We start from the raw sequence: 26,976 nt of genomic DNA, 5'->3' as shown, positions 1-26,976 counted from the left end.
CTGGATTGATCACTGGGTAAGGAAAAGATTGAGAGAATGGCCTCAGCCACTGACATTTAAAATATTGACAGCTAATCTCTTTGGGACATAAAATTCCGAGGGAAATTGAGCTAATAGATACTGAGCAGGTAGGAAACTTTAAAACCAGGGGCACCATCTCAACCATTTGGAACCTAAAATCAAAATATCACAAGATATAGGTGCAGAAATAGACCCATTGGCCCCTGAGTCTGCTTCACCATTCTAATCATGAGTTGATCTATCCTCTCACTCAGCCCCAACTGTCTCCCCATAAACCCTTGATGCCCTGACTAATCAAATGCCTGTCAATTTCTGCCTTAAATACACCCAATGACCTCATTTCCACAGCTGCCTGTGGCAACAAGTTCCAGAGACTCATGACCCTCAGACTAAAGAAATTTTTCCTTGTCTCTGTTTTAAGTTGATGCCCTTTATCCTGAAGTTATGCCCTCTTGTCCTAGAAACCCCTATCATGGGAAACATCCTTGACCAGGCCTTTCAGCATTCAAAATGCCTCTATGAGGTTCCCCCTCATCCTTCTGTACTCCAACAAGTAAAGTCCAAGAGTCAACAATTGTTCCTAATATGCAGACCCTTTCATTCCTGCTATCATTCTAATAAATCTTCTCTGACTCCTCTTCAATGCCAGCGCATCTTTTCTCAAATAAGGTGCCCAAACTGTGCACAGTACTTTGTGAGGTCTCACCAGTACATCCTATCTCTTGTATCCTATACCAACATTGCATTCTCCGTCTTCACCACCGATTCATCCTGGAGGTCAATCTTTAGGCTATCCTGCGTGAGGACTACCAAGTCTTTTTGCACCTCTGAATTTTAAATTTTCTTCCCATCTAAATAATAATCTGCCCATCTATTTCTTCTTCCATTGTTCAAGACTGAACATTTACCAACATCTGCCACCTCTTTACCCATTCTCTTAATCTATCCAAGTCTCTTTGCAGCCTTTTGGTATCCTTTGTACCACCTGCCCTATCACCTGTTTCAGTATCATCTGCACATTTAGACACAAAGCCATCTATTTCATAAACCAAATAATTTATGTACAACGTTAAAAGAAGTGCCCCCTACACTGACCCCTGAGGAACATCACTGGTAACCAGTAGCCAACCAGAATAGGAATCCTTTATTCCTTCTGTTTCCTGCCAATCAGCCAATGCTCTATCCACGCTAGTGTCTTTCTTGTAATTCCATGGCCTCTCATCTTGTTTACCTAGTCAAAGGGCTTTTGAAAGTTCAAATGCACAATATCCACAGCTTCTCCCCTGCCTGTACTACTTGTGATATCTTCACAGAATTTCAATAGGTTTGTCAAGCATGATTTTCATTTCAGGAAATCCTGCTGACTTGGGCCTATCTTTTCATGCACCACCAGGTATTCTGTAACCTCTTGACTATCAACTCCAATGGCTTCCAAACCACTGATGTCATGCTAATAGGAATATAATTTCCTTTCTGCTGCCTCTTTCCCTTCTTAAACAGCGGAATGACATTCATGATCATCCAGTCCACCAGAACCATGCCAGAATCCATTGATTCCTGGAAGATCATGACCTATGCCGCCACAATCTTTACTGCTACCTTCTGCAGGATCCAAGGGTCCATTCCATCCAGTCCAGGAGACTGACTTACCCTTAGTCCAACAAAATGTATTGATTGAATATGATAAGAGAACTGAGAATTGATTTTAGGTGTGTGAAAAGGGAAGAGAGAGAGAAACAGAACTGGGGAAAAGTGTCAGGGGGATTAAAAAGGGTGCCAGATTTCATGGAAACCAAAGAGTCAATGTTAATGCCATCCTGTTAGCAGGTGCCCAGATGAAAGGTGAGGTGTTATTCCTCCAATTTGTGGGTGATCTCAGTCTGGCAATACATGAGACCATGGACAGACATATCAGCAAGGGAATGGGATATGGAATTGAAATGGGTGGAGAGTTAAATTGCTATTGTGTGGATCTCCCAGTGGAACATTCAAGTGGGTGTGAAGTCCACTCTCGGTTCAAATATTCTAAACCATTTGTTTTGGTATCATTCAAGTGAATCATTTTGTATGTTCTCCAGTGCTTCTGCATTCCTATAATAATATGGAGTTCAGAATTATTCACAGTATGACAGAGGTGGTTTAAAACAAGATTCTATCCATTAACCCTGACTTCTGAAACATTTTATTGTATACATTCCTTTATTAATCATGGAATTTTGAATGCATTTCTTTTCACTGAATTGTTTTTAATCCATTGAAATGGCTCATTTCCATGGCAGGAACATTTTTGTATATTCTGGAAGGGCACCTGATGCTCTGACTTGGTTATAGATTATCATGGAGCTGCAGCTTCTATTACAGACAGAACTGAATAAAATGGTTCCCCTCTTTTGGATAGCTGATGCAGATTTGAAGTTGCAATTTTTATGGATTAATTTCCCGTACAATCATTGGTTATTCCATGTCTTGCCTTTGGCAGGGCTGGGAAGAGTGCGTTGATGCTGCTGTCGTTCACTTACTCAGGACCTGTCTTTCAAGGAGCTCTAAGGACCAAGCATTGAACCCCACCAACCAACTCAGCATGCCAAAAGACACCTGCAGGCTAAAGAAGCACATCACCCTGCTGTGTGACAGGCTGAGCAAAGGAGGTCGGCTGTCTTTAGCTGCAGACGCGCCGCAGCATGCAATCAACATGCCAGGTAAGAATGACATCAGAGAGAATGTTAGAATGAGAGTGAGGATTGTTTTATGTGGCTCTGTATTTCACAGTGAGATTTACAGTAGTAGACAGTAAATGTTTGGAGTAAACACACAAGGTCTTATCTGCCAGATTATGATTCACATTGTGTTAAAGGATTAATGGTTTACACCAAGCAAACCTCCTAAAAGATCATGTAAAAACACAAAAATACTGGAGGAATTCACCAGGTTTCACACCATCCATAGGAGTTGGGCTATCTAACTAATATTATGGGCCTGAGGCCTGAATAAAATGGCTGGGGGTGGAAGAGCACAGACCAACAGACAAAAGGCAATAATTGGACATGGATAGGAGAGGAAGGGTGAGAATTGATAGAGGGTTGGGGTAGCTTAGTGAATGCAGAGCTGAAGGAAAAGAGACAGAGGGAAAGGGTGAGAGAGAGACAGCTAGAGAAAGGGAGACATAGGGAAAGAGTGATCAGGGGAGGATGAGCGTCTAATGGAAACCAGAGAAGTCAATGTTAATGCCATCTGCTTGGAGAGTGCCCATACAAAATGAGATGTTGTTCCTCCAATTTGCATGTGGTTTCAGTCTGGGAGTGGATGAGTCATGGACAGACATGTTGACAAGGGAATGGATTGGGGAATTTAAATGGGTTGCCACTTGCCCCTGGGAGATCTCTGCTATTACAGTGGACAGAGTTACAGTGCTCGGGTGAAGTGAAGACCACCTCACAAACTCTAGATGCAGTAGACCTCTGCAGATTCACAAATGGTGTTACTTCAATTAGAAGGACTGATTAGGGACCCAAATGGTGGTGAGGGAGGAGGTGTGGGCGCAAGTGTAGCATTTTCTGCAGTCGCATGGGTAGATGCCGAGGGGGCGATTGGTGGGAAGGGAGGAGTGGACAAGAGAGTCATGGAGGGAATGGTCCCTGCAGAAGGGGGAGAGGGGAATATAGATCAGTGGTAGAAATGGCAGAAAAAGATATGTAGGATGCAGAGGCTGATAGATGTCATTGGCCCATTTCCTTTGGAGTTAAGAAACTGTGCACAAAGCGAGTCAATTAGGTATGATTAAAACAGGGTTTTCAAACTTTTTCTCTCTACCTACATACCATCTTAAACAATCCTTTGCTAATCACAGAGCACTTTGGCATAGGGAATACATAAAGTGATATGTGAGTGGAAAGAAAAAGGTTGAGAGCCACTGATGTACAGGGAAGCCTTGACTTGGGCACCTCCACTGCCTGACAATATTATTCCACTCATCCTTCCTGATGGATTCAGAAAAGGGGTCTATGCAGCACACAAATAAAACTGGAGACAGAGGGCAACCTTTCCCATCTCCAGACTTGATGGGGAAGCTGTCTGTTTCCCATCGTTGATATGGACTGCACTACAGTTGTCTGGGTAGAACAGTTTAATCCAATTCAGGATTCCCTCCCCAAAGCCCATTTTGGAGAGCACATCCATCGTGCATGTGTGCAATATCTGGTCAAAAGCCTTCTCCTGGTCAAAGTTGACCAGGCAGATGTCAAACCCCCCACCACATCTTGCACATAGGCGATGGTATCCCTGATCAGCGTGAGGCTGTCAGAGAACTTCTTGCCCGGAATCATGCAAGTCTAGTCTGAATGGGTTACCACCCCCAGGGCAGACTCGACTTGATTGATAATGGCCTTGGAGAGGATTTTGTAGTCAATTTTTAGCAATGATATTTGTCTCCAATTTCTGATATCCTCCTTCTGTTTGAAGATAAGGGTGATGATGACCTTCCTCATAGAGTCTGACATGCTTCCTGCCAGGACCATAGGATTGTATACTTCCAGCAGGTCTGGGCCCAACCCACAGATGTCCAACTCAGCTGGTAGGCCATTGCTTCTGGGAGTCTTACTCAACCCAAAGGAACAAATGTAGCCGGTCAGCTCCCCTAGAGTAATTGGCTAATCCAGACTTTCCCATTTGCTGTTGTCTAAGACCTCTGTGGTAGAGAACAAGAAGTTTGAGGAGGCCATTCTATATGTAGCCTTTGTGTCATAGAGTTTGGCATAAAAGGATCTGCCAATCCTCTGAATGCCCATCTGAGAGGATGCGACTGTCGGTTTGCAGATCTTGGGTAGGAGGTAGAACTGGGCAGTGCTGGATGTGAAAACAATAAAGTTAGAGGCTGTAGAAAGGAGATGACAGGAAGCGATGAGTTCAGAGATGGTGCGTGAAACAGTGGTTTGATAAGTCCTTTTGAAACCATAAGTAAGAGGAGGTGTCTGAGTGTGGTTGTCTGGCAGAGATCAGTGTGCCAGACAGCACCTCCCTTGTCTGCGGGTTTGATAGTGAGGTTGGGATTGGTGCAGAGAGGTGGAGGGCAGAGCATTGTGAGAGGGTAATATTAGAATAAATGAATACAAGACAGTTGATGTGTCTGTGGGAATGATAAAAGATAACGTACTGTTATTTGCTCGAACAGATTTAATGAAATATTATTACAGTGCAATCATAAACATTCACAAAATTAAAAAGGTATCTGTTGTGAAAAATCCCTGTACAGGAGAAATACACAGATCCTTGGTAGCTTTGATATTTATAAGCATTTTACAGTTTTCACTTTAGCTGTGCACTCAAGTGAATATTTGAATTGGCTTTACATACCGTAAATCATTTTTAACCTTCCAGCATTGGAATGCCGGATTTTTATCTTTAATGAATGGTAGAACAGCTTTTTGAGGAATGATTCATTTTTACCAACCTATGACATGCACATTTTATTTCAGACCTCTAGGTTGCTGCAACGGGAATTTATTCTATTCAGTCCATAGTCTGCCCTTGATTCTAGTCTGAAACTTCGGGAACTGTTCCTGAGTCTTTCAGATAATCTAGAATGAACCAGTCTTCAGGCTGTACAGAAACCAACTTACTTTCTATTTCTCTTTGATCTCGTTATGAAATGAGTATAGATCTTTGTCATACTCTTTCTTCCATGTCACAGTCAAGGTCAGCATTTATTTAGTAAATCTCATTGTCCCTTATCATTTTGCTGAACAGTTATGACAAACACAGCATATAGTTTGCACCAGTGTACAAGTTGCTACTCCCTTATGGGACATCAATTTCAAAAAGCTCCAGCTTCTGTGGTTTAAAATAAGTGTAGCTTTCAGGTCAATTTTTTTTTAATCTGTACAAATGTTAAATCCAATTTACTCCATTAATAGCATTGCATGTTATATGTTGCATTTTCAAAATGTATTAGTAAAATATAAACAAACTTGAACATACAGATGCCAAAAATAGTGGTTTGAAAATTAATGATTTAATTGTCATAAGCTGAAATCTATGAGACATACGTCGGCTGTGAGGACCACACCAGTGTTAAAGTTACCCAGGCCCACATTCTTTTATCCCTCCCTTAAAAATACCCAGAAAGTAGTTGCATACCAGTGAGAGTCAAATAGAAGGGTGGATTTGGCAAAAACCATTGGGAGGGGGTAGATTTTCTTTCCCTCTAATCCATGATAAATTTTTTACCACACTGCAGTTATCATTGTAACCCATTTTTGACAAAAGGTTTTGGTTTCTTGAAATTTATTTTTCCAGCTCTCATGATGTGCTCTCCAGATTAGGAGCCTAATCCTCAGAATATCACATCAGTAACTTAATAATTGCGTCACCATGTTCTAGTTTGTATTTATTAATATAGAGAGTTGTTTATGAACAATGTAATCAAGTTTACACGCCTCCAGAAGTTCAAGTTTCTGTCCAAGACGTACGTCATCAGCCACTTGTTGCAAATTAAAATACAGGAAGTTGGATTTTTGACGAGTAAATAAAAATGAGGAGTAAACAGATCTGGTGCTGTGAGTCCATTGGTCAAGTTCTCGTTCTCACAAGGAGTGCACGTGAATGTTGACCTTGTGATACATTTAATGGTAAGAAGTGAACAAAATTACCCAGATGATTCTCCTTTCTGAATGTTTGTTGCTGCTATTTCATTAACCCACATACAGAGCCAAAGTAACTAGCATTGAGTCCCTAGTTAAACTTTAACAGATAGCATTTATCTGCCCAACACTACCCCTCTTGGGAAGAAGTGACCAGGAAAAGATTCTGAAGGTGCTTAAAGCCTCTTTGAAGAATGCAACATTCCCCCGACTTCTGGCAATCCTGGATCTCTGTCCATTCACATTCGGGATGGTATTGACTGAGACTGTGCTTCGGAGCAGCAGATGAAAGCCCCTGTGTAAGCAGTGGAAGGAGCAAATCAACCGAGACTTACACACACGTCCCAACAGCACCCCTTGTCCTATCAGATTAATCAAGCACCTCAATCCTGATGACCTACCCAAGGACCCTCCATATCATACATTTGCTGCTAAAACCAGTGATATGGCTATTGCAGTAAGTTGATTGCCCAACCCTGGAGGAGCAAAGTAAATGACACTGGGAGGCAGAACGGCTTGAGAGACAATACTAAAACAGTACAATACTTAATGTATGGTATCATTTAAATATTGCTGAGAAAAGACTGGACATGTGGTATTCACAGTGAGTGGGTGGCTGTGATCCATGTACCTGACTGAACACAGATAACATTCATTCATCCTGCAGGTGGGATTTATGACCATCCTCCTCTTGTTCTGGTTTAAAATGATAATTTTCATTCATTGAATTGCAACGTGAGATATCCAGAAGAATCAGCGAGTTATAAACATGGAAGTGTGTTTCTTCTCCCTGCTGTTGAAGGTGCATGGTCTACAAGCAATGTTTACTCATCATTAGAGGGGAGAGCAAATCTGAACATCCCTTGACTGGTCTGGGCTGGGTGAAGCTGTGCTGGGCTGGGTGGATCTGGGCAGGTGAAGACTGGGCTGGGAGGGGCTGGGCGAGTCTGGACTGGGCTGGGTAGTGCAGGGCTGGTTGGGGCTGTGCAGGGATAGGCCATGATGGGTTGGGTGTGATAGGCTGAGCAGGGTAAGAAGGCGGGACTGTTTTGGGCTTGGTTGGACTGGTCAGGGCAGGGCTGGGCTGGGTTGGCTGGGATGGATTGGGTAAGGCAGGACAGTGAGGGGCCGTGTTATGCACGGTGAGGCTGGGCTAGGTTGGATTCTGCTGGTTACTGCATGGTTGCAGACCATGCCACCCAAATATATCAATTAACCTACAAATCCCATACTTTTTTGGAGGGTGGGAGGAAACTGAAGGACCTGGAGGAGAACGTATAAATGACTTGCACACAGCCCTGGATTTTAGCTCTAGTCTCTGGCACTGTAATAGCTAACCATATCTCAAATCATTAACTATAATGTGTAGAGGACATCATTAATGTTTTAGAGTAGTATTTTATGTTTGGATATTTTGGCTTAACTCAAGGCACCCAAAGTTACTGGGACAGGAAGAGACCATTCTTTCTTCTTCAACATTTTTTTTGGTTTTTTTTAAATAATAAATACTGTATAATGAAGAAAAGAGAATGAAACTGAAAATACAATATCACATATGTGTGTGTGTATACAGTATAAACTCAGTCCCCTTCCACTGCATTGGGTGAAGACAGAAGACATCAAAAATATTATAAACCTGTATATATATATATTTTTTTTTAAACACCTAAACTACTCTATTAAAATAAAACTAACCAAAAAAATCTACACAGCTTATCCTGAGGGTTACATATATTTTGTAGCTTTTGATTCATATCATGAATCAAAAAACAAAGGTAAGACTATAGTTAATCTGGAAGGGTGAGTCACAAGTAGTCCAGTTTATCTTTGGACATGTGAACACAATGCACCATTTTGAATCGGATTAATGAATGTTGGGCATGTATTGAAGATGTATTCACCAGTTTAAGAATCTTGTCTCATAGGTCCTCCATTAAAGGTCTTGCAAGTTCCAATTCCCAAGCCTTTCTAATCTTATCGTGAAATACTGTACATAATTTCAATAATCTATCATATCTTTGGCTTGGCTTCGCGGACGAAGATTTATGGAGGGGTAATGTCCACGTCAGCTGCAGGCTCGCTTGTGGCTGACAAGTCCGATGCGGGACAGGCAGACACGGTTGCAGCGGTTGCAAGAGAAAATTGGTTGGGTGTTGAGTTTTTCCTCCTTTGTCTTTTGTCAGTGAGGTGGGCTCTGCGGTCTTCTTCAAAGGAGGTTGCTGCCCGCCGAACTGTGATGTGCCAAGATGCATGGTTTGAGGCGATATCAGCCCACTGGCGGCGGTCAATGTGGCAGGCACCAAGAGATTTCTTTAGGCAGTCCTTGTACCTCTTCTTTTTATTCCAATTAATCCTTTTTGAGAAGGAATCAATTGAAAAACATTATGAACTAGTTCTGGTGGATATATAAATGGAAATTCCGGTAAATATGGTATTTAAGAAATTTCTAATCTGTAAATATCTAAAAAAATGAATATTTGGTAAGTTGTATTTACTTGCCAGCTGTTCAAAAGACATTAAACAACCTTCCTTAAATAAACTTGCAAAAGAAATATTACTTTGATTTTCCATGTGGAGAAGGATTGATCAATTATTGATGGTTGAAAAAAAAATTGAGAGATAGCACTAGATAAAACAAGAATTTTAAATTTTAAAATTTCCTAAATTGGAATCAGATTCGCAATACATGTTGGAGTATTGGATTAGATATATCCTTATTGATCTTGGAAAAACTAAATGGAAGAGAGGTACCCATTAAAGAGACCACTGAATACTACTGTATAGATTTCAATTCTAAATCTGTCCATAATGGATGATCCAATTTGTCAGAATAAAAAATCCAAAAATGTAGATAACAGATGTTAACAGCCCAGTAATAAAATCTAAAGTTAGGTAGGGCCCTACTGCACGATTTCAGCCCATGCTACCCAAATATATCAATTAACCTACAAGCCCCATACTTTTTTGGAGGAAACCCATACAGACAGGGAGAATCTACAAATTACTTACACACAGACCCAGATTTGAACTTTGGTCACTGGCGCTGTAATAGATAACCATATCAAAAATCGTTTAGAAAATGTTACTATAATGCATAGAGCATCATTAATATTTTAGAGTAATGTTTTATGTTTGGATATTTTGGCTCAAGGCATCCAAAGTGACTCCCTGTTACTGGGACAGGAGGAGACCATTCAACCCTGAGACTCTTTCATGAGTTGGATAGATTATGGTTGAAAATGCACGTCATGGAATTGGCCCTCAGCATCCTTTGTCTTTTGGGGAAGTGAGTTTCAGTTTTCCACAACCGGTGTGTGAAGAAATACATCCTGCTTTCACCCCCAACAGTCTGGCTGTCATTTTAAAATTATACCGCCTGAATTTGTACTTTCCCACCAGAGGAAGTTGTTTTCTTTACATTCTCTTAAGAATCCATTAATCATTTTAGATTGCTTGTGAATACAAGCCAATTTTGTGTATTTTGCCCTCAGACTTTAACCCTTTAAGCCCCATTGTCTTCAGAGTGAAAAATCTTATGCAGTGGCTGCTGGATTTGACAGATGTGCTGACCCTAACGTGGCAGCAACACATTAAAATTTGCATGTCAAGATCAACCTCAGACCTTCACCCTGTTTACAGTTAAAAAGGACAGAAGTTTGTCAATGCTTTGTGCTATTGGATTCCTGTTTCAATTTGCCTGAAAAAGGCAATAAAATTACAAAGTGTTACAGGTTTTCTTGTTGGGCCATTGCCTGTCTTGATGTTCTAACAATAAAGTCTCTACCTCCGGTGTACCACAGCTCAGTAGAATGCAACTGCATTTGAAAGGGCACTTGTCCTGGATCAAGATTTTAAATTTAGATATAAAGCACAGTAACAGGCCCTTTGGGCCCACGAGTCCATGCCACACAAATACCCCAATTAACTTGCAACCCCTGACGTTTTGAAGGTTGGGAGGAAACCGTAGCATCTGGAGGAAGCCCACGCAGACATGAGGAGAATAAACAAACTCCTTACAGGCAGCACCAGATTCGAACCCACGTCACTGGCGCTGTAATAGTGTTACACTAACTGCAATGCTAACAGATGTTGAGCAATACCCCCCCCCTAATTCTAAAAGGGTGCCAAGCCCCTCTTGCAGAAGGAGGGGAAATCAGCCAAGTGTTCTACTCTCTTCTGCAATCCAATGATTGCTACTGGACATGACTCTTGGTTGACTTTGGATGTCAGGCCTACACTTTGCAGTCAATGAGGTACTTTTAAAGTGTATCCCCAGTTGGAATTTGGACAAGAGCATTGGCTGGAGCATAAACACTGACATGGATGTCAGACTAAACAGTCGGTTTTGTGTCTTAAATTCTGTGTAAGAGGCATCAACTGCTGAACCGCAGTACAAGCAACGCCACTGTGAACTCCCCTCAAAACCAGCGGAGAATAATTAACCTCCTTGCAACTAGTAAATGTGCAATTATGTTTGTGGTCCATCTCCTCCTGCCCTCCTGAATCAGCCAGTTTCAACAGATGGGCGAGCCTTGTCCTGTGAGAGATTTAGCTCTGCTGCAGCTGGAATTTTAGAACAGTCAGTGATAATCACTTCTCATTCTCTGGAGGTCAGCAGAAGCCAGTAAGCTGGCTGCTTGCAAATTTGCTTGACAATGTGCTTCCAAGAAACTGGACTTACAAGGGAGTGAATGACAAATAGGCAAGGATGTTAGCATTGGCATTGGAGCTGGCTGTAGTGTTGATGCTGGCTACAACATCGGATTTGGCACTGGCTGCAGCATTGATGTTGGTATTGGTGTTGCCTGCTGCATTGGCACTGCCTGTAGGGTTGGTGCTGATTTTGGAGCTGGTTGCATATTATGTTGGTGGTGGCCATCAGATTGGATCTAGTTCTGGCTGCCATGTGGGTGATGGTGTCAAGTGGGGTCAAGTGCAATATGCAAACATGCTAGACAAACTCAGCAAGTCTATGAAGTTGTGGCTGTTACAGAGACTTAAGGATAGGATCTATGAGAATTTGGAGAAGTACAATCTACTCAAGGATAGTCACCATGGCTTAGTGAAGGGAAGGTTGTGCCTCACGTTGAATTGAGTTTTTTGAGGAGGTAACAAAAGAAATTGATGGGAGCTGGGCAGTAGATATGATCTACATGGAATTTAGTAAGGCATTTGACAAGGTTTCCCATGAGAAACTCATTCAGAAAGACATGAGGAATAGGATCCATGGAATCTTGGCTGCGTGGATTAAAATATTGGCTTGCAGGTAAATTTAGATATAAAGCACAGTAACAGGCCCTTTGTAGAGTAGTAGGAGATGGAAAATATTCTGCCTGGAGGTCGGTGACTCTGGAGTGACACAAGGATCTGTTCTGGGACTCCTGCTTTTTTTAATTTTTATGAACGACCTAGATGAAGAGGTGGAAGGATAGGTCAGTAAGTGTGGGAATGAATCGGAAGCAGGATTTATTGTCATGAACGATCATGAAATTTGGTGTTCTGCTGCAGCTTCATAGTATAAATGTGCATATTATAACCATCTTACAACATTGTTATATAAAAGTACAAATAATAATACATGAGAAGGAAGGCGGTGTCTTTGGTTCATTGATCATTCAGGAAGAAGCTGTCCTTGTGCCAATGAGTCTTCGTCTCTCGGCTCCAGTACCTTTTTTCCCCGATGGTAGTCGAGTGAAGAGGGCGTGGCCTGGGTGATGGGAGTCTTTGAGGATAGAGGCTGCTTTTTTTTTAAGACACCGCCTCAAGTAGATATCCTCAATGGAGTGAAGTCTGGTGCATTTGATGTCGGAGGCCGAGATAACAACCCTTTGGAGTTTATTCTTGTCCTGAGAATTGGCGCCTCCATACAAGGCCATGATGCAACCAGCCAGAATGCTCTCCAAGGTACACCTGTAGAAGTCTACAAGAGTCTTCGGTGACATACTGAATCTCCTCAGACACCTCACAAAGTATAGCTGCTGATGGGCCTTCTTTGTGATTGCATCAATATGGTGGCTCCAGGACAGATTCTTGGTGACGTTGACACCCAGGAATTTGAAATTCTTGACTCTCTCCACTACTGAGCCTTCGATGACGACTGGGTCGTGTTCCCCTGACTTCCTTCTGAAGTCTTCAATCATCTCCTTGGTTTTGCTGACATTGAGTGCAAGTTTGTTGTTGTTACATCATTCAACAAGCTGATCTATCTCCCTCCTGTACACTTCCTCATTGGCGTTTGTGATCCTGCCAACAACTGTCGTGTCATCTGCAAGCTTGTAGATGGCATTGGAATTGTGCCTGGCCACATAGTCATGGGTGTTTAATGAGTAGAGAGTGGGCTAAGCACACATCCTTGGGATGTGCCTGTGTTTATGATCAGTGAGGAGAGATGTTGTTTCCAATTCATACTGACTGTGGTCTTCCAATGAGAAAGTCAAGGATCCAGTTGCAGAGTGGGGTACAGAGGCCTAGTGTTTGTAGCTTCTTGACCAGCACTGAGGAAATAATGGCATTGAAGGTCGAGCTGTAGTTTATGAAGAGCAACTGTATGTATGAATTGCTGTTTTCGAGGTGATCCAGAGCTGAATGGACATCCAGTGGAGTGATTTTGATGATAAGCAAATTGCAGTGGGTCCAAATTTTTACTTAAGTGTGTGTTAATTCTGGCCATGACCAGCCTCACAAAATATTTCATCACAGTAGAAGTTAGTGCTACTGGGTGGTAGTTGTTGAGGCAGCTCAGGCTACTCTTCTTGGGTACTGGGATAATTATGCCATTTTGAAGCAGGTGACTCTGACTGCAGCAATGAGTGGTTTAAAATGTCCGTGAACACTCCAGCTGGTTGGTTGGTGCAGATTTTCAGATCCCTGCCAGGTAGCTGTTAGGGTCTGATGCCTTGTGAGGGTTCACCCTCTTGAATGATGTTCTAATAGGTACTGTTTGGTTCTTCTTCTCAAAGTGGGCACAGAGGCTGTTTAGCTCATCAGGTAGTGGAGCATCGCAGCCATCTATAGTGTTTGCCCTCGTTTGGTAGGCTGTAATGGCCTGCACTCCCTGCCTTACCTGGTTTGTCTTTGTCTCTAGCTTCCTCTGGAATTGCACTTTGCTTCAGAGATAGCATTCCTCAGGTTGTATCTTGACTTTTTGTAAAGATCTTGATCCCCACAGGTTGCGGATTCTCTGATTCATCCAGGGCTTCTGGTTGGGAACACCCCGTATTTGCGCATGGGCACACACTCATCCTCACAGGTCTTGATGAACTCAATGACACCTGTTGCATATCCATTCAAGTTCCAGTCCACCAATTCAAAGCAGTCCTGCAGACGCTCCTCTGCCTCCCTTAACCACACCTTCACCATCTTCACCACTGGTGCTGTGGTCTTCAGTCTCTGCTTGTACGCCAGGAGTAAAAGTACTGTCAGGTGATCAGACTTGCTGAAGTGCAGTCATGGTATGGCTCGGTATGTGTTTTTCATGGTGGTGTAGCAGTGATGAGTGTGTAGGTTCTCCTGGTCTTGCATATGACTTCAGGTTGGCCTGATTGAAGTCTCCCAGAATGATCGAGAAGGCATCAGGATATGCTGTCTCATGGCTATTTATCACAGTGTTCAGTCCTCCCTGTGCCAGCTGGGGCCAAATGTACACTACTACCAGAATGATGGCGGTGAACTCCCTCAGCAGGTAGAATGGGCGACACTTGATCGCCAGATGTTCCAGGTCAGGGGTGCAGGACTGGGACATGACTGTAACACCTGTGCACCATGATGAATTGATGATGACACAAACGCTGCCTCCTTTGGTTTTTACAGATGTCATTGTTCAGTCATTATGAAGGAGGGTGTAGCCCTTGGGTTGTAGCACCATGTCCAGAATATCCATATTTAGCCATGTTTCTGTAAAGCACATCATGCAGCACTCCCTGATGTCTCTGATGTTGAAGTCTGGAATGGAGTTCATCAAGTTTGTTCTCCAAGGACTGTATGTTGGCCAGGAGGATGTTTGGGAGCGGAAGCCTCAGGTCCAAATGTCTCACCTTGACCTGTAGCCCTCCCCCCGACCTCCTCTGTGTCCATGTGGTCGGGTTTTCTTTACATGGCTCATGGGTCCTCTGCTGGAGTGGTTGTTGCTGCATCTGCTGGAGTGGTTGTTGCTGCATCTGCTGGAGTGGTTGTTGCTGCATCTGCTGGAGTGGTTGTTGCTGCATCTGCTGGAGTGGTTGTTGCTGCGCCTGCTGGAGTGGTTGTTGCTGCATCTGCTGGAGTGGTTGTTGCTGCATCTGCTGGAGTGGTTGTTGCTGCATCTGCTGGAGTGGTTGTTGCTGCATCTGCTGGAGTGGTTGTTGCTGCATCTGCTGGAGTGGTTGTTGCTGCATCTGCTGGAGTGGTTGTTGCTGCATCTGCTGGAGTGGTTGTTGCTGCGCCTGCTGGAGTGGTTGTTGCTGCGCCTGCTGGAGTGGTTGTTGCTGCGCCTGCTGGAGTGGTTGTTGCTGCGCCTGCTGGAGTGGTTGTTGCTGCGCCTGCTGGAGTGGTTGTTGCTGCGCCTGCTGGAGTGGTTGTTGCTGCGCCTGCAGGAGTGGTTGTTGTTGCTGCGCCTGCCGGAGTGGTTGTTGTTGCTGCGCCTGCCGGAGTGGTTGTTGTTGCTGCGCCTGCCGGAGTTGTTGTTGTTGCTGCGCCTGCCGGAGGAGTTGTTGTTGCTGCGCCTGCCGGAGGAGTTGTTGTTGCTGCGCCTGCCGGAGGAGTTGTTGTTGCTGCGCCTGCCGGAGGAGTTGTTGTTGCTGCGCCTGCCGGAGGAGTTGTTGTTGCTGCGCCTGCCGGAGGAGTTGTTGTTGCGCCTGCCGGAGGAGTTGTTGTTGCGCCTGCCGGAGGAGTTGTTGTTGCTGCGCCTGCTGGAGGAGTTGTACCTGCTTGAGCTGTTTAAAGGATGCAAAGAGTTGTTGAACGAAGGTTAGAGGAGTTGTGGATGGAGCTGAAGGTTGTTAAATGTTACAAGAGGATACAGATAGGATGCAGAGTTGGATGGAAAAGTGACAGATGGAGTTCAGTTTGGATAAGTAAAGATAAAAAGGTAAAGGTTCCATTATTGTCACTTAATACTACATTTAAAATGTAACATACAGGAAATTCTTTAACTTTTGTCAGCCATAAGGCAGACAGAGAGTCGCCACTTTGTGAGGTGATGCATTTTGGAAGGACAAACCAGAAGACTGAGTACAGGTTTAATGGTTGGTTATTTAAGAGTATGGATGAACAGAGGGACCTCAAAGTCCAAATCCATACATCTCTCAAGGTCGCCACATAGGTTGACACAATAGTTAAGAAGGCAATGGGATGCTGGGCTTGAGTTAGGGGGATTAATAGGGGGATTGAGTTGAAGAATAGAAAGGTCATGTTTCAATCCTACAAATCTCTGGTGAGACCACACTTGAATATTGTGTTCAGATCTGGTATTACAGGAAGGATGTGGAAGCTATGGAGAGGTGCATAGGAGATTTACCAGGATCTTACCTGGATTGGAAAATAAGTCTTATGAGGCAGAGCTAGGAATTTTTCCTTTAGAGCATAAAAGGATGAAAGGAGACTTGATGGAAGTCTACACTATTATGAGAAGCCTAGATAGGGTGGACAGCCAGCACCTGTTTCCCAGGGCAGGAATAGCAAACACCAGAGGACATATGTACAAAGTGAAGGGAGGAAAGTTTAGGAGAGAGAATTGTGGGTGCCTGGAATGCCTTGCCAGGGATGATGGCGGAGGCTGAAACATTAGGGGTATTTAAGAGGCGCTTAGACAGGCACATGGATGGACGTAAAATACAAGGGTTATGAGGTAGGGAGGGTTTAATATGTTTTTTAAGGAATATATGGGTCAGCACAACATCAAGGGCTGAAGGGATTATACTGGGCTGGAGTGTTCTATGTCTATATTCTGTGTCACGCAACTTCCATAGGAGGTAAAGGATGAACAACATCTTAGGCCTGCGCCCTTCGTCAACCTATGAGCAAAAAAACAGGCAGACACCTTCATAAAAAGGTGGAGAAAAGAGAGGAAGGGGAAGGAGCATAGGCTAGCAAGTGGATACAGGTTGGAGGACAGAAGAGAAAAAAGCTGAGAAGTGATAGGGGGAGATTGTAGCTCTGAATGGAGAGGGAAGAGGGTGAGGATCTGGAGGAAGGGAGATAAAGAGATAGGGAAAGAGAGACTAAGGAGGGGCTTAATGTAAATTGGAGATGTTGTCTGGTTGGAGATTGCTCAGACAGAATATAAGGTGTTCTTCCAATTTGTGGAATAGCCTCAGTTTGGCAGTGCAAGATAATAAAACAGGTGTAATATTATACAAAATTTGCTTTCGTCTGCTATAAGACAGACATTTTCATCATCAGCAGAAATTCCTGCAACCTCTGCAGCTGCACAGACTCCAGCCCAAATCATTGGGCACTTGAGCTCCAGATCCAAACCTCCGACACGATCAGGAAGCCTTCAGCACCCTCTTGCATCCTGATCAGCCAGTCTTGAGCCAGTCTCCTGCAGCCTGGTGCAGATCCTTTGACCCCAGTCACCCATGGCCTATGTTGATTTCTCACCTCAAGTCACCAACAGCTCACTATCTGTGTGTTCTTCATCTGCAAAGCCCCTCACTAGTCTGCCGCTGTGTTCACCATCCTGTGGCTCATCTTCTCTGCTTCACTTTCTCAAACAAGGGTTGGTCACCCTGTTTTCTGGTGCCCTGTGCCTGTCTTCTGCTTTCCCTGGAGTCTGCAACCCCTTGAGGCTGCTGCCTATCAAAGGTGCCACCATCTTGGTCCCACATCACGCGATTGCAGGATTTTTAAATAAATCACTGTCAGCTCCCTTAACAGGGCATTTAAAATTTGTAAAAACCTGTCGGTAGTTGGACTGGGTAGTAGAACTTGCGGAGGAGTGCTGTGTCTCCTCTTCTCACTCAGCCATGGATAGACATACTGGTGTGGAATGGTGTGTGGAATTGGAGGTTGGCCAGTGGGAGGTCCTTACTGTTGCAGCAGAGAAGATGAAGGTGCTCAATGACTCTGTCTCCCAGTCTGCATCCAGTCTCTCCGATGTAGAGGAGGCCACAACAGGAGCACCGGATGCAGTAGATGACCCCTACAGATTCATAAATGAAGTGAAGGAGCCCGAATGGTGGTGAGGGAGGAGATGCGGATGCAAATATACCATTTCCTGCAGTCACAGGGGAAGGTACTGAGTGGAGGATTGGTGGCAATGGATGAGTGGACGAGGAAGTCCTGGAGGGTGTGGGTCCTGCAAAATGTGGAGAGTGAGGTGGTGGAAATTGCATAGGATAATATGTTGGGTGAGATTGACGGCGTGTTTACCCTACATTAGTGAGACTGGATGCCATTAATATCGATTTCTCCATTTTCCATTAAACCCATCCCCTGAGTCTCCCTCTTTTCCTGTCCCTCTGTCTCCATTCTTTCATCTCTCCATTCCCTTCCCTCTTCGATCAAAAAGTTACTATCTCCCCCATTATTTCTCAGCTGTTTTCTCTCTGTCCTCCCACTGAATCCACCTCTTACCTGTTGGCCTGTGCTCCTCCCCTCACTACTTCCCCTTCCTTTTCTCTCCTCTTCACCCCACCCCTCCACAATTTTAATTCGGCCTATCTGTTTTTTTGTTCATACATTGACAAAGGGCTCAGGCCTGAAACATTGGTTGACCTTTACTTCCTTTCACCAGAATTTTTGTGTTTAGACAAGGTGATGGTATTGATGATGGCACTGGCAGCCGTGTGGGTGACGGCACTGGCGGCCATATGGATGTTGATTTTCTACATCCAGTGGGAGGTCCTTACTGATCAGAGTTTTAAAAAAATTAAAATGCAAATGCTGTAAATCTGAAATAAGATGAGAAAATTATGGGAAAACTCAGCTGTTCATTATTCCTGTATCCTTCAAAGTAGTCACAATGTTGGCAGAATTTACAGCATTAGTCAGGGAGTGGTGTGTGTCGCTGTGGGAATAGTGAGGGTGTGGTGTGTGACACTGTGGGAATAGTCAGGGAGTGCTGTGTGTCGCTATGGGATTAGTCGGGGAGTGGTGTATCCCTGTGGGATTAGTCAAGGAGTGGTGTGTGTCCCTGTGGGATCAGTCAGGGACACAGTGTGTCCCTGTGGGATCAGTCAGGGACGCAGTGTGTCCCTGTGGGATCAGTCAGAGAGTGGTGTGTGTCCCTGTGGGATCAGTCAGGGACGCAGTGTGTCCCTGTGGGAATAGTCAGGAAGTGGTGTGTGTCCCTGTGGGAACAGTGAGGGTGTGGTGTGTGACACTGTGGGATTAGTCAGGGAGTGGTGTGGCCTTGTGGGATCAGTCAGGGAGTGGTGTGTGTCCCTGTGGGATTAGTTAGAGAGCGGTGTATCCCTGTGGAAATAGTCAGGAAGTGGTGTGTGTCCCTGTGGGATTAGTCAGGGAGTGGTATGTCCCTGTGGGAATAGTCAGGGAGTGGTGTGTGTTACTGTGGGAACAGTGAGGGTGTGGTGTGGCCTTGTGGGATCAGTCAGGGAGTGGTGTATGTCTCTGTGGGATTAGTCAAGGAGTGGTGTGTGACACTGTGGGATTAGTCAGGGAGTGGTGTGTGTCCCTGTGGGATTAGTCAGGGAGCGATGTGTGTCCCTATGGGAATAGTGAGGGTGTGGTGTGTGACACTGTGGGAATGGTCAGGGAGTGGTGTATCCCTGTGAGAATAGTCAGGAAGTGGTGTGTGTCCCTGTGGGAACAGTGAGGGTGTGGTGTGTGACACTGTGGGAATGGTCAGGGAGTGGTGTGGCCTTCTGGGATCAGTCAGGGAGCGGTGTGTGTTCCTGTGGGATTAGTCAAGGAGTGGTGTGTGTCCCTGTGGGATCAGTCAGGGACGCAGTGTGTCCCTGTGGGATTAGTCAGGGAGTGGTGTGTGTCCCTGTGGGATTAGTCAGGGAGCAGTGTGTGTCCTTGTGGGATTAGTCATGGACACTGAGAGTCCCTGTTGGATTAATCAGTGAGTGATGTGTGTCCCTGTGGGATTAGACAAGGAGCAGTGTGTTGGGCAAATTATGGTATTATGAAACCAGAATTAGGGAGGTGTTTATTGAGGGCAGCTGTTATCAGGCATGTCTACAACTGATGTGGGAGTTTAAGATGCAACGTTGGAGTCCAGGTCCAGCTGGCATGCTCCAATGAGGAGGAAGGACAGGGATGATAAGATAAGAGAACCTTGGATGATGACAGGTTGTGATTTTTAGTAAAAAGAAAAAGGAATCATATGTAAACTCTAGAAGCTAAATTCAGACAGGCTCCTGGAAGAATAAAAGATCAGCTCAAATTAGGAAGGCTAAAAGGGGCCACCATGAAATATCCTTGGCAAACAAGATTAAAGAGTATCCCAAAGCATTTTATACTTGCATTAAAACAAAAGGATGACTCAGGAGAGGATAGGACCACTGAAGGACTAAGAGGGGAATTTATGCTTGGAATCATAGGAAGTAGGTGAGACACCAAATGAATAGTTTGTATCAGTGTTTACCAAGGAGAAGGATGTGGACAATGATAGGGAGCACAATGTGAAGAATGTGTTATGAGGTCAAGAAGGAGGTGGTGCTGGTCTTTTGAAGAGCATTAAGGTAAATAAATCTTCAGGGCCTGATGAGACATATCCCTAGTTATTGAAAGAAGTAACTGAGGAGATTTCTGGGCCTTGATGAAGATTTTACATTATCAGTAGTAACAGATAAAGTCCCAGAGGACTGGAGCATGGCTAATGTTGGATCAATATCGATTTATGAAAGGGAATTCACATTTGACAAATCCATGGAAACTTTTTGAGAATGTCAGTTGCAGAACAGAAATGGGTGTTGAGGTTGAGTTGTGGAGTTTCAAAAGGCCTTAATAAGGTGTCAATTAAGAAATTATTAATCAAAATTATAGTACATGGTCTTGGACTCATTACTACACTAGCCTGGAATCAGAATTGATTCAGGGAAGAATATGTAGAGTAGGAATGATTGGACCATTGCCGATCTGGGTGGAAATCAAAGGTCACAGTTTAGCTTTATTGTCAGAATACATACATGACATCACATACAACCCTGAGACTCTCTCCTGCGGACCAGGAAGAATTTCTGCGTGTTGGTAGTGCAAAAAAACTATACTCAAGAAAAGATATGTATACAAATGAGAGAAATGTAAACAAAGAAAGAAATGCAAACATACTGACAGTGCAATACAGAAAATAAATATTCATTAATAAATAATATTTAAAGTAAGAGTCCTTAAATGAGTCTTTGTGTTTAGGAGTCTGATGATGGAGGAGCAAGAACTGTCACTGAACCTGGTGGTACGAATCTTGTAGCACCTACATTTCTCTCCTGATGGCAGCAGCGAGAACAGATCATGTCCTGGGTGGTGTGGATACTTGATGATTGCTGCTTCTCTCTGACAGCAGCTTTCCATGTAGATGTTCTCAATGGTGGGAAGAGTTTTGCCTGTGGTTAGCTGGGCTATGTCCACTAACTTTTGCAGGCATTTCTGCTCAGAGTTATTGGTGCCCCAACCACGATATGATGCAGCTGGTCAGCACACTTTCCAGTAAACATCTGTAGAAGTTTTCCAAGGTTTCTGATGTCATACCAAACCTCTGCAAACTCCTGAAAAAGTAGAGGTGCTGACATGCTTTCTTTATGAGGTCCTCTGAAATAGTGATATCCAGGAATTTAAATTTGCTTACCCTCTCCACCTCACATTCCCCAATGATCACTAGATGTACACCTCTGGTTTTCCCATCCTAAAGTCCATAATCATCTCCTTGGTTTTGGTGACATTAAGTGTGAGGTTGTTGTAAGGACACTGTTCTACCAAGTTTTCAATCTCCCTACGATATGCTGACTCATTGCCACCCTTGTATAACCCACTACCATGATATCATCAGAAAATTTGTAGATGGTGTTTTTGTCGTAATGAGCCACACAGACATAGGTGTAAAGTGAGTAGGGCAGGGTGATAAGAACACTGCTCTGTGGTACTCTGGTACTGATGGAGATTGTGGAGGATATGTTTTTACCAATTCTTACTGATCGTGGTCTAGTGATCCAGGATCCATTTACACTGTGTGGTAGTGAGGCCCAGGTCTTGAAGTTTGAAGATTAATTTTGACGGGATGATGGTGTTGAATGCCAAACAGTAGTTGATAGAGAGCATCCTGATGTATGCATCTTTGGTGTCCAAGTGTTCCAGGGTTTTGTGTAGAACTAGTGAGATTGCACCTTCCACGGGCCTGTTGCTGCAGTAGACAAATTGGAAGTGATTTATGTCACCATATCAGCTTCAACACCAGCCTCTCAAAACACTTCATCACAGGTTGGATGTGAGTGCAATTAGTCATTAGCCTTTTAGGCAGGTTACCACACTCTTCTTGGGCACAGGTACTATTGAAGCCTGTTTGAAAGAGGTGGGTACCATGCCTTGTTGGAGTGAGATGTTAAATATATCCACAAGTACCCTAGCCAGTTGATCAGCACAGGTTTTCAGTACCCGGCCAGGTACTCCGTCTAGATCAGATGCTAATAGAAATTGATCAAAATTATAAGAGGCATTGATTGGATGGATAACCAGGATAATTTTCCTAATCCAAAGGTCTCTAATATTAGAGGATGTGTGCTTAAAGTGAGATGGGGGGTTAAATTTAAAGAGATGTAGGTAGCAGATTTTTACACAGTGCCTGGATTGGGCTGCAAGGAGCAGTGGTGGAAGCAATACTGTTATTGTGTTTAAGGGGCTTCTAGATAAACAGGAATGTGCAGCAGATGGGGAAGTATGTATCATGTATCATATAAGCAGCAGAGTTTTAATTTGGGCATCATGTTCAGCACAGACATGTGGGTTGAAGGGTCTGATCATGTGCTGTACTGTTCTTTGTCCGATCTAGTCAATATTTTGTTCTGTTTATGAGATCTGAGTGTGTATGAATGGGAGGCGTTTGACCATTAAAAGGTCCTCCTTTCCTCAATTTTCATTAACCCTCTGGGGACTTGGAACGTTCGAAGGCCGAAAATGATCAAATGCTTTCTTCTGCCACAACTTTAGGTGAATGACTCTACCTTGCAGCACTAATAATAATGAGTTATAATGCTGAGGTGGAGATACTGGACAATTTTAAGTTCCTAGGGTAAACATCTCCAGTACTGAATGAAGCACCTCTACTTCCTCAGAAGCCTGACAAAATTGTGCTCGGTACCTGCATGCCTTAAAAACTCACTATTAAAAGCATCCTGTCAGGATTCATCAGTCTGTAGTGCAAGAATTGCTCTGCCTAAAACGCAAAAAAACTAGGGTGGTGCAGTTAGCATAGCAGTTAACAAAATCTTATTACAGCGGCAGCAATTGGGGTTCAAATTCCTGTGTGGTTCCTTCAGCCACTGAGACCTGTGCTGGTCCACTGACATGGTCACCATCCTGTATGGTTGTCTCCTATGCTTCTTTTCAACTGGGGGTGTTCTCTCACTTTTTGCAATCCTCTTGTGCTCCACTGTTCAGCACAGGCACTGCCATCTTGGCCACAAACCCTGTGGTGCAAATTTAAAAAAAACATAATTAGCTCTTTTAGCAGGTCATTTAATGCCTGTATGAAGCTGTCACATTAGGTCTAGACATTAAGACCCTTCAGAGCAGCACTGTGTCTCTGCTCCCCTCTCTCCTGTGTCCGCACCAGTGGTGGTACTGCTATTACAGAAGCGCCGGCAGCGCCACCATTTTTGTATAATAATAAACCTAAATTTAAATGTTTTTAAAAAAAAAGGTGTTTCAATAGTGCAGATAGATCTTTTGGTGGTTCCTGAATAGTTTAAGGTTAAGATAGTGTAGGGATATTCATGAACCCGATAGCTGGTGGGAAAGAACTGTTCTTGCACCAAGAGGATCAGAATTCCGGGCTTCTATACCTGTTTGAAGATAGCAGCGAGCAGAGGTTCTGCAGAGTGATAGGGGTCCTTTATGATGTTGGCTGCCTTCTTCAGGCAGTACTTTACGTAGATGTCTGGTTAGAATGGGAGTGGGATTGAAAATGAGTATGATGACATTTATCCTGGAATGTTTAATTACCAAATTGTAGACAGCCTCCTCATTCTCATTTGATATCTCATTGCCAAGGTTTATCAGTAGTATTGTTTGGGCAGTGTTTTATTGTTTTTATGGGATTTTAAAATTCCATGATGTAACTCGTGTTTAAAAGCAATTTTCAATTTAAATATAATCATTTCTCATTTACTGCTATTCAAACTTGATTTTCTTGCTGCAAATTAATTAGCCAGTTCAATTTTATTTAAATTGCAAGTATGCCACAGTTTAATGAATTGCCTGAATCTCAAAAAGCATCTGTCTCAAAATGATCAGTTATTCATTCCTCCTGCTTCTGGATTGTGGAGACTTGTGTCAGTCTCTGAAGTGCAGAGTTCTCATTTTCAATGCGATAAAATTATATTTAACAGTTGCAATTTAACTGTTAAATCCATGTTTGTTTCTCAACATATGAAAACATCTGTGCACCAGATATAGTTCTGGATTTCACACCTCTTACAGGCTGCTAATCAGTTTTTATTGAACATTTTAAAAAGGTGTAAAAGCCTTGAGCGTGTTTACAATCTGAGAAACCAAAATCTCATTGCTTCCTCAGCCAATGGCTAACTAATTAGATACAGTTGGGAAAGCATTGTCAATAATTTTTTACCTAGAGGTAATGGATCTTCAAATTCCAACCCAGGGGAGCCATGGAGCTCAGTTGCTGAATATATTCAGGATACAGTCTGTCAAACATTTAGATTTTAAGGGAATCATGGACGAGTTAATGTAGGAAATTTATGCTGAAGTAAAAGATCACCCATAACTTCATTAAAGGGCAAAACAGGGCTGAATGGCTCCCTCACTTTCTTGTGTTTTTTTTTCCTTTTCATTACCATTTTTAGTTATTCTAAGATCATCTCATACAATTTACATTTTGAGTTCTAATATGATCCAGGAGAAAGTGTCATTTAGGGAAGTAAATTTACTTACCAATGATTAATGATGGTAAACTGTTCCATTTTACAATGATCCAAGGGAGTTGACTCTTGTTTTCAAATCTAACTTTTTAATGCCATTGGTGTTGCCAGTGTTCGGAACATCTTTACTTTTCTGGGAGTTTGAGCACTGCTGATAACCGCTTGGGTGACAGCAAGATCTGGGGTACAACAATAGCATCCTTTTGTTACCTGAACTGTACCATTTTCCACACTGATATCTTGGAGTTTCTGGTGAAGCAAGGCCAGATTCAATTCAGTACTGACCACCTATCAGTAGCCTCATTCTCTTCATGCTGTACAATGTATCTTCAAGTTCAAGTTTATTATCATCATTTGTACAAGCACAATACAATGAAACAGCATTCTTCAATCCTTGGTGCAACGGACTCAAACACACATATAGACATACAGACAGACTGCCTTACAGTGGCCAAAAGTTAAAGAATTTCATGTGTGTTACATTCTAAATGTAGTATTATGTGACGATAATGGAATATTTACCTTTACACATGTAGAACAAGTATTCGTAATATACAAATAAATAAATATTGTTTTGTAAACATGTGAGTCTCAGATGATTAATATGAGCAGTTCCTCTGGTCATTCAGCATTCTCACCGCCAGTGGGAAGAATCTGTTTCTCAGCCTGGTGGTGTTGGCTTTGATTCTCCTGTATCTCTTTCCCAATGTGGGCAGCTGAAAGATAATATGTGCAGGCTGGAAGGGGTCCTCAATGATTTTGCTTGTCCTCTTCAGACAACGATCTGGTTGTTTTTAGAGAAAGTGTCAGGTTCAGTGGGTTCAAAGAAAGACAAGGGTTTGCAATCAAATATAAATTTATTAACACAGCAATTAATAAAAAAGCGTGGGAACATACACAATTTATAAGGGAGCATGGGAAAAATTGTAGCCGGAATAAAATACACATGCACAATTAAAAAAGAACGTGGGAAAATTTTTGATGGGAAACATACAGGGGAGAACACTAAACAGCACACAATTATTAGTATCAGATGAGGAGGCCATGTGACCACCAGCAATTGACAGGGAGGCCATGCCTCCTCCACACACAACTCCGATAATTCATGTTGATGGGGGGAGGACCACTCTTATGGTCCTCCGATCCATTTCTCTGCAGCAACCATACCACACTGTGATGCAGCTGGCCAGGACATTCTTCATGGAGCTCCTGTAAAAGGTTGACATGATGGGCCTTGACCACTTCAGTCTTCACATGAAGTGCAGTCGCTGTTATGGAGATGTTATGTGTTTGCAATAGGTCACTAGTTGAGTGAATTTCAAGGAACATGATGCTCTCCATTCCCTCCACTACAGAGTTATTGATGTGTAGTGGAGGGTGGTCTTTCCTGGTCAGGAATAAGTCCACGATCATCTCCTTCATCTTGTTCATGTTGAGACTTAAGTTGTTACTTTCGCATCTTACCACAAGATTCTCTACCTCTTCTCCATTGTTGCTGAAGAGGCCAACTACTGTTGTGTCATCTGGAAACTTGATAACACTGTTGGAGATGGATCTGGCGATGCATTTGTGGATCAGCATTGCATACAAAAGTTGGTTTGGCACTCAGCCCTAAGGTGCACCAGTGCTCACGTGACTGACATTCTGCTATCGACCCGAACAGACTGTAGTCTTTCTGTTAGGAATTCCAGAATCCAGTTACAGAGAGGGATGTTAAATATCAGCGAAGACAACTTCTCCACCAGCCTCTGGGGAATGATCATATTAAATGTCAAGCTGACGTCAATGAACAGCAGTCTGGGTTATGAGGAGTTGTTCTCCAGGTGGGTCAGCAAGGAGTGAAGGGATAAGATGATAACCCTGTCTGTGGAACCATTTCTTCTATAGGTGAACTAAAATGGGTCCGCCACCTCTGGGAGGTGTGCTTTTATACATTCCATCTCCAGACACTTGGAGCATTTCATAATGGTAGTGCCACAGGACATTAGTCACCCTCTTGGGTACTGGGATTATGGTGGCTGTCTTGAAACCTGCAGAAATGATGAACTGCTGCAGTGATGTGTTGAAGACCTCCATCAATTGGACTGCGCAGTCCTCCCGTACTCAACCAGGTATGTTGTATGGTGTCATTGCCTTGTGTGAGTTGACCTGGATAGGGTTCTCCTCACCTCATCCGTGGTTATGGAGAGGCCCCATTCATCAGGGGGTCATGGAGCTTTCTTTGACGTCATCCTGTTCTACTGCCATATGGGTGACCCTGACGCTCTCTACTCCTGCATCTGAGA

The 26,976-nt window shown here is 43.4% G+C and overlaps 1 protein-coding gene across 18 annotated transcripts in view; it reads left to right on the top strand.

Annotated features, from left to right (window-relative positions):
• The window catches only part of bbs9 (Bardet-Biedl syndrome 9), a 516,876-nt gene that overhangs the window by 364,425 nt on the left and 125,475 nt on the right, over positions 1–26,976 (top strand). For 13 of the 18 annotated variants that reach the window (XR_011352169.1, XM_069921037.1, XM_069921040.1 and 10 more), the window contains one exon: positions 2,501–2,720. The exons of 3 other annotated variants lie outside the window; for them this stretch is intronic. Coding sequence is in view for 14 of the 15 variants with exons in the window: in XM_069921037.1 (XP_069777138.1) it covers positions 2,501–2,720 (220 nt within the window). In the remaining variant the exon portion in view is untranslated. Of the gene's footprint in view, positions 1–2,500; positions 2,721–6,312; positions 6,449–26,976 lie in introns of those variants that run through there. 2 more of the 18 variants (XM_069921042.1, XM_069921049.1) reach the window with 2 other exon arrangements.

The sequence above is a fragment of the Narcine bancroftii genome, chromosome 2 (assembly GCF_036971445.1).
Source record: "Narcine bancroftii isolate sNarBan1 chromosome 2, sNarBan1.hap1, whole genome shotgun sequence".
Taxonomy (NCBI): domain Eukaryota; kingdom Metazoa; phylum Chordata; class Chondrichthyes; order Torpediniformes; family Narcinidae; genus Narcine; species Narcine bancroftii.
The sequence above is the reverse complement of the archived record's forward strand: the minus strand, read 5'-3'. Positions and strand labels throughout refer to the sequence as shown.